General features: G+C 29.3%; 1 protein-coding gene across 1 annotated transcript; it reads right to left on the reverse strand.

The window, feature by feature from the left end:
* Positions 1-13158: 13158 nt before the first annotated feature.
* Positions 13159-14739, reverse strand: LOC146930024 (Pollen Ole e 1 allergen and extensin family protein). The gene is made up of 2 exons (XM_085701688.1): positions 14530-14739; positions 13159-13747 (listed from the first exon to the last, which is right to left on the reverse strand). The coding sequence occupies exons 1-2, from the start codon at positions 14657-14659 to the stop codon at positions 13365-13367; spliced, it is 513 nt and encodes a 170-aa protein (XP_085557814.1). The 5' UTR covers positions 14660-14739; the 3' UTR covers positions 13159-13364.
* Positions 14740-15896: the final 1157 nt, after the last annotated feature.

The raw sequence follows: 15896 nt of genomic DNA on the forward strand, positions 1-15896 counted from the left end.
GGGTTTTCAGATGCAGACTGGGCAGGCTGCAAAGATACAAGAAGATACATCTCAGCACAATGTTTCTTCATAGGAAAATCATTAATTTCTTGGAGAACTAAGAAACAAATTATTGTTTCTAGATCATCTTCAGAGGCAGAGTATAGGGCACTTGCATCAACTTCATGTGAAATGCAATGGTTGTTGTATTTGATGAAAGATCTACAAGTTCAATGCAGTAAAACTCCAGTGATTTATTGTGACAATTTAAGTGCCATTCACATAGCAGCTAACCCTGTGTTTCATGAAAGAACCAAACACTTGGAGATAGATTGTCACATTGTTAGAGAAAAGGTGCAGGAAAGGATCCTGAAGCTTTTGCCACTTTCTTGAAAGGAACAAGTAGCAGATTTCATCACAAAATCTCTGCTTCCTCAACCTTTCAACAGTTTGTTATCCAAGTTGGGGATGGTCAGCATATACCAACCTCCAACTTGTGGGGAGCTATTACACCATGAGCTTAATTCATCAAAGAAGAGTGAAACATAGATTACTTGTAGTACAAGTAACTAGTGATAGTGCAGTTAGAGATTAATAGTACAGTTTCCTCTTGTATATATATGATTGTAGACACTTCATTCTCAAGTAATAAGAATCATTTCTTCACTTTTTACAGTTTCATAATTATATATATATATATATATATATATATATATATATATATATATATAGAGAGAGAGAGAGAGAGAGAGAGAGAGAGAGTCAGGATCCGTTGACACCAGGTGTCAACGGATTCGTTGACACCAAATATTAACCATTGATTTCGTTTGATCTAAAGGTTTATATTTGTTCAATTAAAATTATCATGTTACCATATCTTTTGGAGATTTCCACGCCATAAATATTCCTAATTTCTTTTTGGAAATATTCCAAATTAAATCTACCGTTTTCCTCTCTTCTCCCCGATGGTCATCTTTCTCAAGAATTACTCATTGTACATTTTATCAAGAACATACATATTAAAAAAAAAAAATCATATGCATCTTATCTCCTTGTTGCAATTCACATCGTGATCTTACTGTATTCATCAAGAACAACAAACTAAAAATCATACGTGATCCCCTTATTGCAATTTTGAGATGGTGGATTGCAACCTTGTAACGAAATTCGATGTCTAATCACCTCATTTTGTATTTGTGCTATCCTCTTTTTTCTTTCTTTTTCCGTTTCTTCCATTTATCATCAATGATGTTTCTATCATTATTGCCATTGTTGGAGGTAGAAATTTCATGATTCTTGAAATTTTAGTTTCTAGAACTAAAAAAATTATCATTAAAATAGTTAGGTTACTAAATTGTGGCACATGATGTGTCAAACTCATATTCAATGTTTATGTAAAAAAGAATTACATGCTAACTAATGTTTGATTCATGTGAAGGATCAACATAAAACAATTCAACAACCATGAACCAATTCTTTTGTAAGATAATATGTGGTGCTTGGTACAAGATGTATCATTGTGAAGAAGACAAATCTCGTTTAGGAAACAAGAGAATTTTTAGGAAAAAGAGATATGAAATACTGAATGCCCACATTAAGATTTTGATGAATAATTATTGACCTTTAGATTAAGAGAAATGAACGTTTAAGATTTGGTGTCAACGAATCCGTTGACACCTGGTGTCAATAGATCCTATCTCATATATATATATATATATATATATATATATATATATATATATATATATATATATATATATATATATATATAGAGGATGTTTATTATGAGAATGACTATCTTATATCAGAATGGTGAGAATAATTATCAACCATTTGATTAAAAGTTAATGGCTGAGATTTAAAATTAAATACAAGAGCTCACGCGTAGTTGTTTTCCCTTATCCCAACCTTCACTCGTTTCCTCTTCCTTTCCAAAGAACAACATCACGCCATTTTTTATGATCTGGAGACCAAACCATTCTAATCTTTGAAATTTAAAATTAACCCAACCTAACCTTTCAATATCAAATTAGTGGACTTGATACTAGTTGTGATTGGATTTTATATTTATTTCCATCTTTCCATCTGGGTAAATTAAAAGACGAGACCTGTAAATTTTATTTCTTTAATGACAAAGTGATCATTCTAAACTAGAATTGATGATTCAATTACATAATACCCATTAAAAATATGGGTTGCAGAAGTGGGTATGAGGTTGAAAGAATTGTAGTTAACGGTGAGCAAGATGGTTCCTCTGTTTCCAATAGCTACTGCCAACAAATGTTGGTTTTTGTGTATTGTTTATTTGATTGAATGAATTTTGATTTTGTTAAATTTACTTTGCCCAACATTTGGTCAAGGAAGAAGAAGGGTTTGCTTTGGGTGAAAAGGGTTTCGTTTGCCATCCGGAAGAAGAAGAACAATAACAATAGCAATAAGAGGCCCGCGTGAGAGAAAATAGAGTGCACATGGTATATTAATTGACCATTTAAATCTCAGCCATTAACTTTTAATCAAATGGTTGATAATTATTCTCACCATTCTCATATAAGATAGTCATTCTCATAATAAACATCCTCTATATATATATATATATATATATATATATATATATATATATATATATATATATATATATAGGTGTGTGTGTGTGAGCGCGCCCCCACACACGTGCATATATATGCTATTCCGCTGTCAATTATTATAACACCAAAAGCGTTTGAAAGTTGAACAAAGAGGATTCCGTTTTTGTAAGAATAAGACAAACAAGAATCAGGAAATTGTCACTTTAAAATTTACTACGTACCTTTCCAATCCTAATTGCATCGCTTTGAAGCCATTCTTTAACTTCTCAAATGTCAATGTACATAGCTACCAATGTTTTAGGGAATCGTGATGGACTTAAAATCTGAACACATATAGGTAATAAGATTAATAAAATTTTAAAAAGATAGTGTAGTGAGAAAAATTTAAGCATGCAGATGAAAATATACAAAATGATAGATAAATTACTTTATTTTTTTAGAGTTATGTTTGATTGTATAATCATCATGCTTAGGATCTTAATTATCACCACCATCACTTTCATCATTACCCTCATCATCAATTTCATTGCGTCCCTAAATTGACATATACAGAACACAAACATGAAAATAGTTAAACTATGCATATATCTCACATAAAATTATCCAATGTATGTCTACCCGATTCATTCTATTAAGTAGAAAATCTAATTTTTCATATCATATTTATTTTGTCTAAATATTCACTAGTTAGAGTCAAGATATTGATATTCATAAAGAAGACCTAGTCAAGAAACATATGTAACCCTACTTTAAAAACATTTATTTAATATGTGGAATATTTGACTACATGGAAATTCTTTGATATAGTGATTAGATAATTATCATTACAACTTTTATGTAATATGAATTTAATTTTTTTCTCATTCAGTCATCGGGTATATGGTAGAATATATTTTGATTGGTTATAAGAATAATAAGAAAACTTAATATCATTTTGTAAATAAATAAATTAAATTGATATGATAGAAGTTCCATATAATTGAATATTCCGTATATGTGTGTGTGGGCGCACATGTGTGTGTGAGGAATAGGTATAGAACATAAACATGCTTAAAAAACATATCCAAAATTTGAGATAAACGTATAAATATATAGCGACAAGTGATAATAAAATACTAATTATAAAATTTGGGTAAAATATAAAAGTCCAAATAGTTCAGGACCAATTTCAAATAAAAAAAAATAGGAGCAAATTTGAAAAATAAATAAATCGAAACCAATTTGAAATTGATAGTGACTAACTTACAAATTTGTTAAAACAAATAAGGACTAATTTGTGAAATTTAAAAAGTAATTATAAACTATTGTGTATTTTTTGAAATATATAGCAAACCAATTCGCATAATTTAAAAAAGTAATTATGACCAATTTGAAATTCACAGTGTATATTTCAAAATAAAAAATAGAAGTAGAAATTCAAAAAGGAAAAACAAACCCAAAATAATCCAAAAAAAAATTATCTTCATAAAAAAACAAACAATTCAAATAAAAAAAGGTGATCCAATTTAAAACATATCTTCATAATGATATTCAAGTAGATCTAATAAAAAGAACAAACAGATCTAATGAAAAAAGATAAACAGATCTAAACTAAATTCATAAAAATACAAGTACATAAAAAATCTTCAACTATAATGTCACATCTAGTTCTATGAAGAAAGTAGTAGAATATGAGGGAAATAAGCCAAAACATGAACTAGATCGACAATAAGTAGATCCAAATCAAATAAAATACAAACAGAAAAAATAGATAAGATAATGGATCTAGAAACAGATCCACATTATACATTTAAAATACAAAAAAAAATATAATATATAGATTGTGAAACAAGATGAAAAAGTCACATGGTTAGGTTCCCAAAGCATGAAACATATAGGTCCAAAATAAAGCTTGCTCAATGAAGGTTCCAGATCTGGTGCTAAACTCCATGGATAATGTCAAAGCTGAATGGAAAAGGAGCTTTTGGCATAGAAACTTGACGTCAACGTTGTAGTTTTTAAAAACTAAACGGATGAAATGAATATCTATGATGGGAGGAAAAGATTGGTGGAGTTGAATTAGCCATTGGAGGCCAAATGATGTTGTGGTTGCAACCAAGAAAATTAGGAGACGGATAGGGTTTTTAAGGGAATGAAAAGGGAGTCTATCTCAAGTTTAGAGAGAGAGAGAGAGAGAGAGAGAGAGAGATGGATAGATAGATAGATATAGAGATAGATAGAGACTATATTAAAAAAATTGGTCAAATTACACAATTTGTCCCTTAGCTTAATTTTAGGTAACACTTTCGTCCTTTATCTTTTTTTTGGTCCCGATTTAGTCCTTTATGTTATAAATGACAATATCTTATCATTTTTTATGACATTTTTTCAATGAAATATGATTTTTTAGGTTTGTATGATGAAGATTTGGTTAAAAAAAATTGGTCAAATTACACAATTTGTCCCTTAGCTTAATTTTAGGTAACACTTTCGTCCTTTATCTTTTTTTTGGTCCCGATTTAGTCCTTTATGTTATAAATGACAATAACTTATCATTTTTTTATGACATTTTTTTAATGAAATATGATTTTTTAGGTTTGTATGATGAAGATTTGGGTTTGTTTATGAGTTTGAAGAATTTTCTTGGAGTTGTTGATTAATTTTTTCATGAAAAAGGATAACTATGTTGACATTTTATAACATAAAAGACTAAATCGGGATAAAAAAAAGATAAAGGATGAAAGTGTTCCCTAAATTAAAGTTAAGGGATAAATTGTGTAATTTTGCCTAAAAAAATTGAAAGGAAAGAGATTGTATAAATTAATCAGTTTAGATAAGCTATAATATATAATTAATAAAAAGAATATAGACAGAAAAATGTTAGTGTACAAACTTTAAATAAAAAGAACATTTTAGTGGACATTTAAATTATTTGTTTTGACTTGACCAAAAAAAATTATTTGTTTTTATAAAAGTTAGTGATATAGAAAAATGGTGTATAATAAAAAAATGGTGTAAAATAGAAATATATTAAAATATTTCAATTATATATTTACTAAGATGATAATTCATTTATGGTTTAGTAATATTAAAATATTTCTGCAAATAAAATTAGTATATTATTATATTAGCGCTACGGTTCAAAGTCTTATGGTTCAACAATTAACTAGACCAACGACCCGTGCTAACGCACGGGTCATATCGAATGCAATATTTGACGGTAATAGATAACAAAATAGTTTAGATGAATGTCAAAATATTAAGAAGCATAGACATTGGTACTGTACCATAACATAATATTTCCATGACATCGTTCTTGGTACTGTAACATAACATAATATTTTAATGGCATAATGTAGTAAACAAAACAAAAACTGGAGCTTTGGCAATATATAAATAGTAACATTATGTCTTAAAAACAATCCTACAAAACAAAACACTACACGTTACTGAAATCTTTCCTATAGACCACATTTGACGTAACATCGATATCATCCCTCTCTTGATCATTTATCAAAATCTGTAAGCTGTCTCTCAAAGTACCCCTTGAGATTGCGACGTACAACTGTCCACGTGAAAAAATAGGAGACAATTGATAGACACCAAAATAATAATGTGTTGCGATATTGAGAAGAAATATTTTCTTTCGTTTTTGAATGACAACGAAAATATTATGTTGTAATATAAATAGGGATTCTAACTAAAAATTGTGTTGATTTATGCTATAAAAAATTTTAATCAAGTTTCAAGAATCACATTATACTTGCTAGCACATTAATTTGTTGTTTGTTATTTAATTAGAAATGCAGTATTGTGAAAAAAAATTCGATTATTTCAAATATTAGAAAGGCAATCAACGAATTATTTTTGAAAATATTTTATAATTCATTTTATACATAGTCAACTTTTAAAAGTAAATGAAAATTTACACCAATGAATTACATATTGATAGTCATTAAAAGAGGAATTATATTGGGAAATTCGAATCCCTATTTAGTCGAAGAAATAATCCTTGGTTTTATAATAATATGCTGCGATATTGAGAAGAAATATTTCCTTTTGTTTTTGAATGACAACGAAAATATTATGTCGTAATATAAATAGGGATTCTAACTAAAAATTATGCTGATTTATGTTATAAATGTTTTTAATAAAGTTTCAAGAATCACATTTACTTGCTAGCGCATTAATGTTGTCCGTTATCCGAATGGCGCAATTTAGGGTACAAATTATGGTTTGGAATCAACAACATTCATTGGCAATCAAAAACATTAACCACGCAATAATCCGTTATCTGAATGACGATGCTTTTGAATGAAAAAAGTCAAATGTTGTTATGAAGGGTGATTGTAGGGAATTATTGAATCAAAAAAAGAATTGATGAATACTTCACAATCTTATTATCATTTTGCTTGTTTTTTATTTGGAATGCTCGTTTTTCTTGTTTGTGGAAACTCAACATAACAGTTTTCTTACAATACTATATTGTCCATGAAACACAACACATGAAAGTGTTGATACACAGCCACAATAACATAAATGGGTCAAAATTTATGGATAAACGATAAACTAACGCAACTGAATTAAAATTCCACTGTGTATGACCTGAAATAACATTAAACCCAATGAATCAAATTGTAGAAACATCATGTACATAACTTGAATATTTCATGCTTTTTCTGCCTCTCTTTCCAATAACTTTCTTTGGTTTATGAGGCAAAACCTTGAGACGAAAGCTTTGTAGTGAAGATCTAAAACGATATTTTCCGACATGAGTAAACGCAGTTTCTGCATCACAGCATTTCTGGAAAACTATTCTGACACTGTTAGTCTTGTTTAAGAGTTCAGTCATTGATTCAATTAAGGGCCCAAATTTGCATAAAAGCCTGTTGAGATAAACTATTGAAGGGACATAATCTTTGTTTCTAAATTTAAGAGTGAGTGCGGTAGTAGAAGCTGAAGAATGATCCATTGACTATTTGGAGACAAAGAATCAAGGTGTGGAAAAAATTATGGTTGGGGTTAGCTAAAGGGATCAAGCTTTTATAAGAAGAGATGTGAGCATTTAGTCGAAGTTTGTAACTTTTGGTTGTATAATAATGTACTGCAATATTGAGAACAAAGATTTTCTTTCGTTTTTGAAGGACAATGAAAATATTATGTTGTAATATAAATAGGGATTCTAACTAAAAATTGTGTTGATTTATGTCATAAATTTTTTTAATCAAGTTTCAAGAATCACATCGCAATAATCCGTTATCTGAATGGCGATGCTTTTGAATGAACAAGTAGAGTGAATAAACCTTGTTTATATTTCAGGTCTATTTCAACGGAATATAACAAAAAGAAATAATAGTTAGGCAATGGTTGTGAAAAAAAATGTTAGATTTTGTGTATATAAAAGGCAATATTAGATAGGCAAGAATAAAATTTAGAATTTTTAATCATCTATTCATCCCGAAAAAAATTCGATTGTTTCAAATATTAGAAAGACAATATTATAAAGGCAATATTTGATAGGCAAGAATAAAAATTTGATTTTTTAGTCATCTATTCGGTGTGAAAAAAAATAGATTATTTCAAATAATAGTTGACTATGAAAATTTATACCAATTAATTACACATTGATATTCATTAAAGAGGAATTATATTGGGAAATTCGAATTCAATATTTCAAGATAATTAAAAAATTAATTTAGGGGTAAATAAGTCATTAGAGATTGTAAAAGAGTTTAAGGAGGGAAATCTTAGGTTTGAGATCAAGGGCTGAGATTAAGTTTTAATCCATCCAACAGCCATCATTCATTGCCGTCAAAAGAGATTAGGTTAAAATTAGGTTAAATGTTGCTAGACCAGTTAAGCTTTATGAGTAAGAAATTCCATTTTTTATAGCAAGTGAGTCAAATCCATTGCTTTCATCCGTCTTTTGGATTGATATTGTTGGTTTTCTTTAGTCTTTTATTTTGTCTTTGGCCTCTGTTTGGTCATCCGTCTTAGCAGTTTAAGGTTGAATTGATATTGTTGGTTTTCTTTAGTCTTTTATTTTGTCTTTGGCCTCTGTTTGGTCATCCGTCTTAGCAGTTTAAGGAGTATATTTTCCACATGTTGGACTTGTTTGTTATGGCACAACTTTTTTTATTGTCTGCTGCATATAAATTTAGTGTTTTATTGTTAGTTTAAAATTTTGGAGGAATCAACATTTTGAGCAAGAGAGATTCATGTAGCCTATATGGGCTTTACCACCAGAGACCCACATAGGGATGACAAAAAAATTTGCACCCGTGGATATCCGCGTATAAAATCCGCCACAGACAAAGAGCGGATACCTTAATGGATATCCATGGATAAAATAAACGGATATTTTAACTACACCCGCTAATTAATGGATACGGATGTGGATTTAATGGTTTCCGCACCTGCAGATATTCATACCCGCTATTAAATCGAGTAAATTACATAAATAACATTAATACCTTTCAACTTCCTAAGCAAAAACCCTCGGTATTGTGAGTGTTGTTAGTTATTACGCTCATTTAAAAGAAAGTGAAAGTTGTCGGGATTGTTGAAGGAAGAGGCTTTGTTTTTGTTGAATATGATGAGTTTTACTTATGCTTTTGTTAAATCAAAGAACTTTATTTTTATTAAATGTAAAGGACTTTATTTATGTTTTTGTTGAGTCAAATCTTTGTTGTTATTGCAATGTATGAATGTTATATTTTGCTAAAAATAAAATGCATGTGATGGACCTTTGTCTCTAAATTTTAGCTAAAAAAATAAACAATTTTTTTATTTTTTTTATTTATAAATGTTATCCATGGATATCTGTATAAACCTGCGGATACCTCAAAATCCGCGAATTACCCGCTACACGGATACAGATAGGGTACAAATTTCATATTTATCCAACGGAGCGGACATGGATATTCACATGCTATCCACATCCATGGATATCCATTTACATCCCTAGACCCACATACCACAAATCCTACATACTTTGTTGTTGTTCTTCTCCATAGTTGCCGACAAGCGTAGAGTTTAAACTATGTGCATTATACGGTTTTCTGCTACTATGGTGAAGAACAACAACAAAGTATGTGGGATTTGTGGTAAGTGGTTTCCTAGTGGGAAATCCATTTGAGACCATATGAGATATCACTTGTTAACATTTTTTATTCCTCTAAAGAGTGAAACTAATGGTCAAGCAGTAGACAATTCAACTGGTTTAACCAAGCGTTGAATTCAATCTGATTCCTCACTGACTTCAAGTCTCAAAAACAAATAGTCTATATCTTTGAAACACAACTTCTCTTCCTTATTTTCAGACGTAAGCATAGAAAATTAATATTTGCAATATTTGCCCTACTTGAAATGCCAACTTAGAAAAGGATCCACATGCTGCCGCAAATTTATCATATCAAATTTTTGTTTAAATATATTTCTTCCATTTTATAAATATACATTTCTTTCCTATCTTGATTTTATTTAATTTTCTCTTATACTATACTACTAAATAATTTCTAGTAACTTTCAAAAAAAATTGCTAGTATCTTATTTTCCTTCCTTTATTTATCTTTCTTTCATCAATAAAAAAAAAGTAAAGAAAGTGGAGACTAAGTTGTCTCTGTTTATATTTCTGAGGAAATAAAAGTGAATTATATATTTTTTAGAGACTAAATTAGGTCTTATAATTTTTCTCAGGAACTAAAATGAGTTTTTTTTTTAACTTGTCAAAAAAAATTTGTTTAGGTTAATAGCATTTAGTCATCTTATAAATAAAATAAAATAAAATAACATTTAAACTAATATTGATAGATACAAACATATGATAATATATAATAAAATAATTAATAAAAAAATAATTTAATTGATGTCTGAAAAAATAACGTTTTGGAATGTTTTTTTTTCCGGATCCAAATTTAAACAAGATATTGTGTAAAATAATTTGTAGAAAAATAAAAATTTGAAACAAAAAACAATAAAGAAAAAAGAACAACAAAATTTGTCTAAACAATTTAAATGTGGAAATAAAATATCTCATTAAATTTTTTGATTGTAAAGATAAAAGCACATTAGCAGAAAATAATATAATAAATTTCTCTAAAATTTAAATTGTGAAATGCAAATTCTTCTGGTGAATGTGATAGTTAATGCGTACCTGTACTATACTTGCCGTTGAAAGATGGTCTGAGGATAGTTAATGTTTTTGCTGTTGTATATTGTCGTTGAACTTTTTCACATATAATCAATGACCATGTGCCTCTCATGAATTTTCCATTTTTCTCTCTTTTCTTTTCTTCTTTTTTCTAACCCACTCTAACGGGGTCTTTGGAGGTGTTCTGATAAGGTCACAAACATTAATACTTGGCATTTAGGTATACATACATTAGCAATCACAAAAGATTTATGATAGTGCACAACCAAGCCTAGCTATGGTTTTTGACCCGAAATACCCGAAGATATCTTCACGGCTTAGAGTCTTTGAATCCACTATAAGACTAATCAAGTTGTTAGGGGGACATACATGGTTTGTGTAACCAATTTTACCATTTTTCTCTATTTGCTGGTATCTGGATTTTGTTTAACAAATCATTTACGTCATCTTTGTTTTCCATCATTAATTGTAACATCCTCTAATCAAGATAAAACTCTATTATACATTAGGGTTGGTCCTGAGCATAGACAGGGTGGACGATCGTCCAGGGTCTCATTTTTCTAGGAACACCAAAATTGTTAGTGTTAAAAGAATTGTGGATGAAATGGAGATAGAATGTGTGTTTGTTCAAAAATGTCAATTTTGTAAGAAGAAAAAAAAAGGTGAATGTTCATCTAAATGCATACAACTGAATCTGGAGTCTAGTGAGGAGTCTTATAGACTTTGTCATTTTGTATATATTGTAAATTGAACACTTGATTCTCTTACTAAGTGATTTGAGCAATATATATAGTACATATGAAGATTTTTTTTATATACAATATTAAAGGTCGACATGTATCATTCAATGATAATGACTTGAAATCACATCACAATTCAATTTCTTGAAACTTATCTAAATCATTGTGATTATTATCATGTTGATGGTGAAGTTTTATTTGAAGAATTAAAAGACATTAGAGAAGCGTTAACAGTTGAATCAATTTTTTGTTTACAAATAGATCAACTATTCTGATTAGAGGGAGTATTAGATTTTTCAAAGATGTTTTCTCCTAAAGCACTAATTAACATTTTCCAAATTTTATTTGTGAACTATTATGCCACAAAATAGATTAAATAGTATCGTTTTGATTCCTATTGAAATAATTTTATTTTAAAGAACCTTAATTGAAGAAGAATGATATTTAAATAGTTACACGGGTACCATTTTATTGGTTCGCCAATGGCACAAAAAATTATAAGATAGACCCAATTTTACATGCACAAAGTTTGAATTTATGAGAAAGGACACTGAGAGAAACATTAATACAAAACAGTTCAATAAATTAGCAATATCTTACGGTCAGGGACATATTCACCATTGAGGCAGTGGGGCCAGCTGCCCCCACTTGTCGATTATATTTTTAAGGGTCATGTTAACTTGTGCCCTAAGGGCACAAGTTAAGAAACTAAAAATGGAATTAAAAAGTAACTTTTGCATTGAAAAGACAAAATTCCAAACTTTTAATATATTGAATGCACAATTTCCAAAAAAAAAATTCGTTTCTAAACTTGTGCCCTAAGGGCACAAGTTAACATTTCCCTATTTTTAATCAACATTTACATATTTATGCAATATAATTACATTTATATGGTATTATTGTCCCCACATAATTCATTCATAACACTATAACAAATATAACTACACTTCTGTGATATTATTGTTTCCACATAGTTTATTAATAAGGGTCTTGTTATCTTGTGCCCTTAGGGCACAGGAATTCAAAATTAGAAACTTTACATAGAAAACAACAAAATTTTGACTTTTAAAAGTTGAATAAAGTTGAATGCACAACTTTTGAGACAATTGTTTCTATTTTAAATTTCTTATCATATGTCCTTGGGGCACATGTTATCATTTTCCTGTTAATAATACTACAACAAACTCTAAATTTAATGAGAATGCAAATATGTATCCTAAGAGCATTTGGTTAAAAAACTAAAGGAATTAACTTTGTATAAGAAATGTTGTAGTTATTACATTGATAAAAATAACAACGTTTATTCTTAATGTGAATTTTCATTATAAAATCCTTGACTCTACTTATTAAAATTTTTGGACCCGTTACGGTATAGCATTGCAATAGAAGTTAACAAATCAGAGTGGAGGAATGCTAGACACTTAAGTTTTAACTATATTATTTGACATAATTTTTGTAATTGGTTTATTTTAAAAAATTAAATATCTTTTTTTTTAGATTTATTGTTTTTCATTATAATATTGATATTGCTCTTCTTCAAATGTGGGTGGTGGTTTTGGGGTGCCAACATATTTGGGGTTCATTACTGTCATGTGATGTTTTTATGCTCTAAATTTTGCTTAAAAAAACTCTTTAAAAAAAAAAATCAACCATAAGATAAATGTGTTCAAATTAATTTAACTTGTATATTCCTCACCCATACAACATATATCTGCTTTGAAGCTTAGAAAACAGATGAATATATATACTAACATTAGTTCATAGGCACACAATATGATACATCATTACATATATGTTGCATTTGTCCACAGCTACATATAAGATTCATATTATAATTATACTTAACAAACAAGACTATATAAAAGTCTATTGTTCCCTATAATTTTTATTACTCAAGTGATTATATACCACTTGAACACACATGATTAATTAAGGTATTCCAATGATAGGAACAAAAGGTACATAATAGCTACTAGGTGCCAAACCCCATTCTGGAGGCAAAGGAAGATCAATAGTTTTGGATGAACCAATAGGTTTTGCAGCCTTACAATTTGTGTTTTGGGGGCATGATGTCAAGAAACTAAGAGGAGTTGAGATTGTGTAGCTATTTTCTTCTTTCCCTTTAATAACTTGTGAAACTTGGTTTTGCTTTTTGGCATAAAGCTGAATTGGTCCACCAAGAAGTTTTGCCAAACAGTTCATGGAAGTTTTTGTGTCGTCTGAGGGAAGGTTAACCTTGAAGGAGCCATCTTCTTCTGTAGTTGTCATAGCTAGGTTTTTAACACCTTCACATTTCACTGTGACCTTAATATCTGAAAATCATTGAAGAACAATGAGAGTCATGGTACAAGATGCATATAATATATGGATCTAATTCTTCTAAAGTTAAGAACTTATTTTGAAGTGTAAAATGAGTAACATTGACCATTTGATACATAAGGCCGGCCCAACATTCTTGGAACCTTAAGGCAAGCGAGCTTCTTTTTTCCCACACTCTTTCTAAAAAATTACATGTGTCCCGGAGTATACTTTGAGACGTTTTTTTTTTTTTTTTTGTTTCTTTTCAAAAGTATACTTCTAGACACATGTTGGTTGGGAAAAAAAGCTCCATAAGTGAAATCTCCAAGGTATTATCAACAAGGCCTTTACAAAAAATCACGGGAGGAACTTTGTCACTCAGAAGAGTTCGGATGTACCCATATGGGAAAAAACACAGCTTACGTGTTTTCCAAATGTGTATTTCTTAACAAAACAATAGTTTTTGTGTTGTTTGGATGTTCTAAAATCATGTATGTTTCTTTAAAAGGTAAAATTGCTCCCATAATTAGGGACATTAAAAAATACTAGAGCTTTGTTTGGAGATTAAAGCTAGGGTTTTATACCAGATGTCTCTTTCGGTCGGCCCTATTAATAAATAAACTATTGATTTCACATGTATAACTAATCATAAACGTGTTAATGTATTTTATTATTCTCATAGTCAAATCCATAATACATATGTCTACTATTTAAGCTGAGTAAAACTATAGAAACAAAGTAATGAACATTTAATTAAACTCAAAGGCAAATTATGGCATAGTGAGTTAGCACATACCAGATAAATCGTAGCTATGAGTGCAGTCAACACATGACACTTTACCCTGAACAATTTCACATGCTGATAGGTCAATTCTAACTAGAACTAATGCAAAGAGAAGAGCTGTGATAACATGAACATATGCCATGAGCAATGAAACAGGAAAAAGCTGATGAACAAAACAATGAAATTGAAGAGGAAGGTGATAAGTGTGAAGCTTATAATATAGAGGCAGCAATAGAGTGAATGTGAGTATATTAAATATAGGGACCCTTATGGATAAATTAGTTGTTGGTATTAGCTGATTGCAATAAAGATACCCTCAGTATAGATTTCTACTATCATGCATAGTATGAGGGTCTGCATTAACTGTTTGGATAGGTGTAATAGTACTTCTGCAGACATTTATAGTTGATATGTTTGGAAAATTTAAACCATTGTTTTATGGGTTAATTATGTTTTTGGTCCCTACAAAATTGCGACCTTGTAAATTTAGTCCTTACTTAATTTTAATAGCATTTTTAGTCCCTACAAAAAAAAAATTACTTATAATTTTAGTCCCTGCTAAAATAAATTTTGTTTAATTATCCTTAAACTCTTAAATTTTTTAACGATTCTTTTTATACAAGTTTAGAACACTATGAAAGGTTCATTTACTAAAATCTATAATTTTTTAACATGAAATAAATTAAATATGAATTTTTTGAAACGACAAAAGTTTAAGATATAAGTAACAAAAATATGGACGTAGAAATCAAATTTTTGCGATATTTTTTTCGGATGACCTTTTAATAATGTTCTTAACACGCCTGTAAAAAATTGTTGAAAAACTTAAGAGTTTAAGCATAAATTATACAAATTTGAATTGAGTAAGGACTAATATTGAGTGCAGAAATTTTTTGTAGGGATTAAAAATGCTATTAAAATTAAGTAAGGACTAAACTTACAAGGTCGCAATTTAGTAGGGACCAAAAACATAATTAACCATTGTTTTATTGGTAGAAAATTTGAATGTATCATGTCGATATGAATCCCAAAAAACAAATACTACTCCCTCTCTGATTTGGTATACAAGTTTTAAAAGTTTTTTTTTTCTCCTTCAAAAAAAAAAAGTTTTAAAAGTTTTTCCCTCATTTTTATTTTTATATTTAGCGGTGATAAATATTTATGATAAATATTCCCTAAGATAATTAATCAATTTTTTGAATTGAAAATATTCATTAATTATCTTAATGAATGAATGCATGTTAGATTTGAATAATAAATCCTTTACTCCTTTGGCAAATTTGGCCTGCACGTAATGATGTCATTTGGAATGACGCTCATCATACTTCAACAAGCATTGGAAGGACAACACTAGATGCATGGCAACAATGGCAAGAGGT

Source organism: Medicago sativa, chromosome 4, assembly GCF_051527215.1.
Source record: "Medicago sativa cultivar Bolivia chromosome 4, Bolivia_mono, whole genome shotgun sequence".
NCBI lineage: Eukaryota > Viridiplantae > Streptophyta > Magnoliopsida > Fabales > Fabaceae > Medicago > Medicago sativa.

Coding starts and splice junctions, on each gene's coding strand:
- LOC146930024 (XM_085701688.1), bottom strand. CDS start 14,659: ATGGCATATGTTCATGTTATCACAGCTCTTCTCTTTGCATTAGTTCTA. Junction 13,748..14,529: donor TCATAGCTACGATTTATCTG/GTATGTGCTAAC, acceptor AATGATTTTCAG/ATATTAAGGTCACAGTGAAA.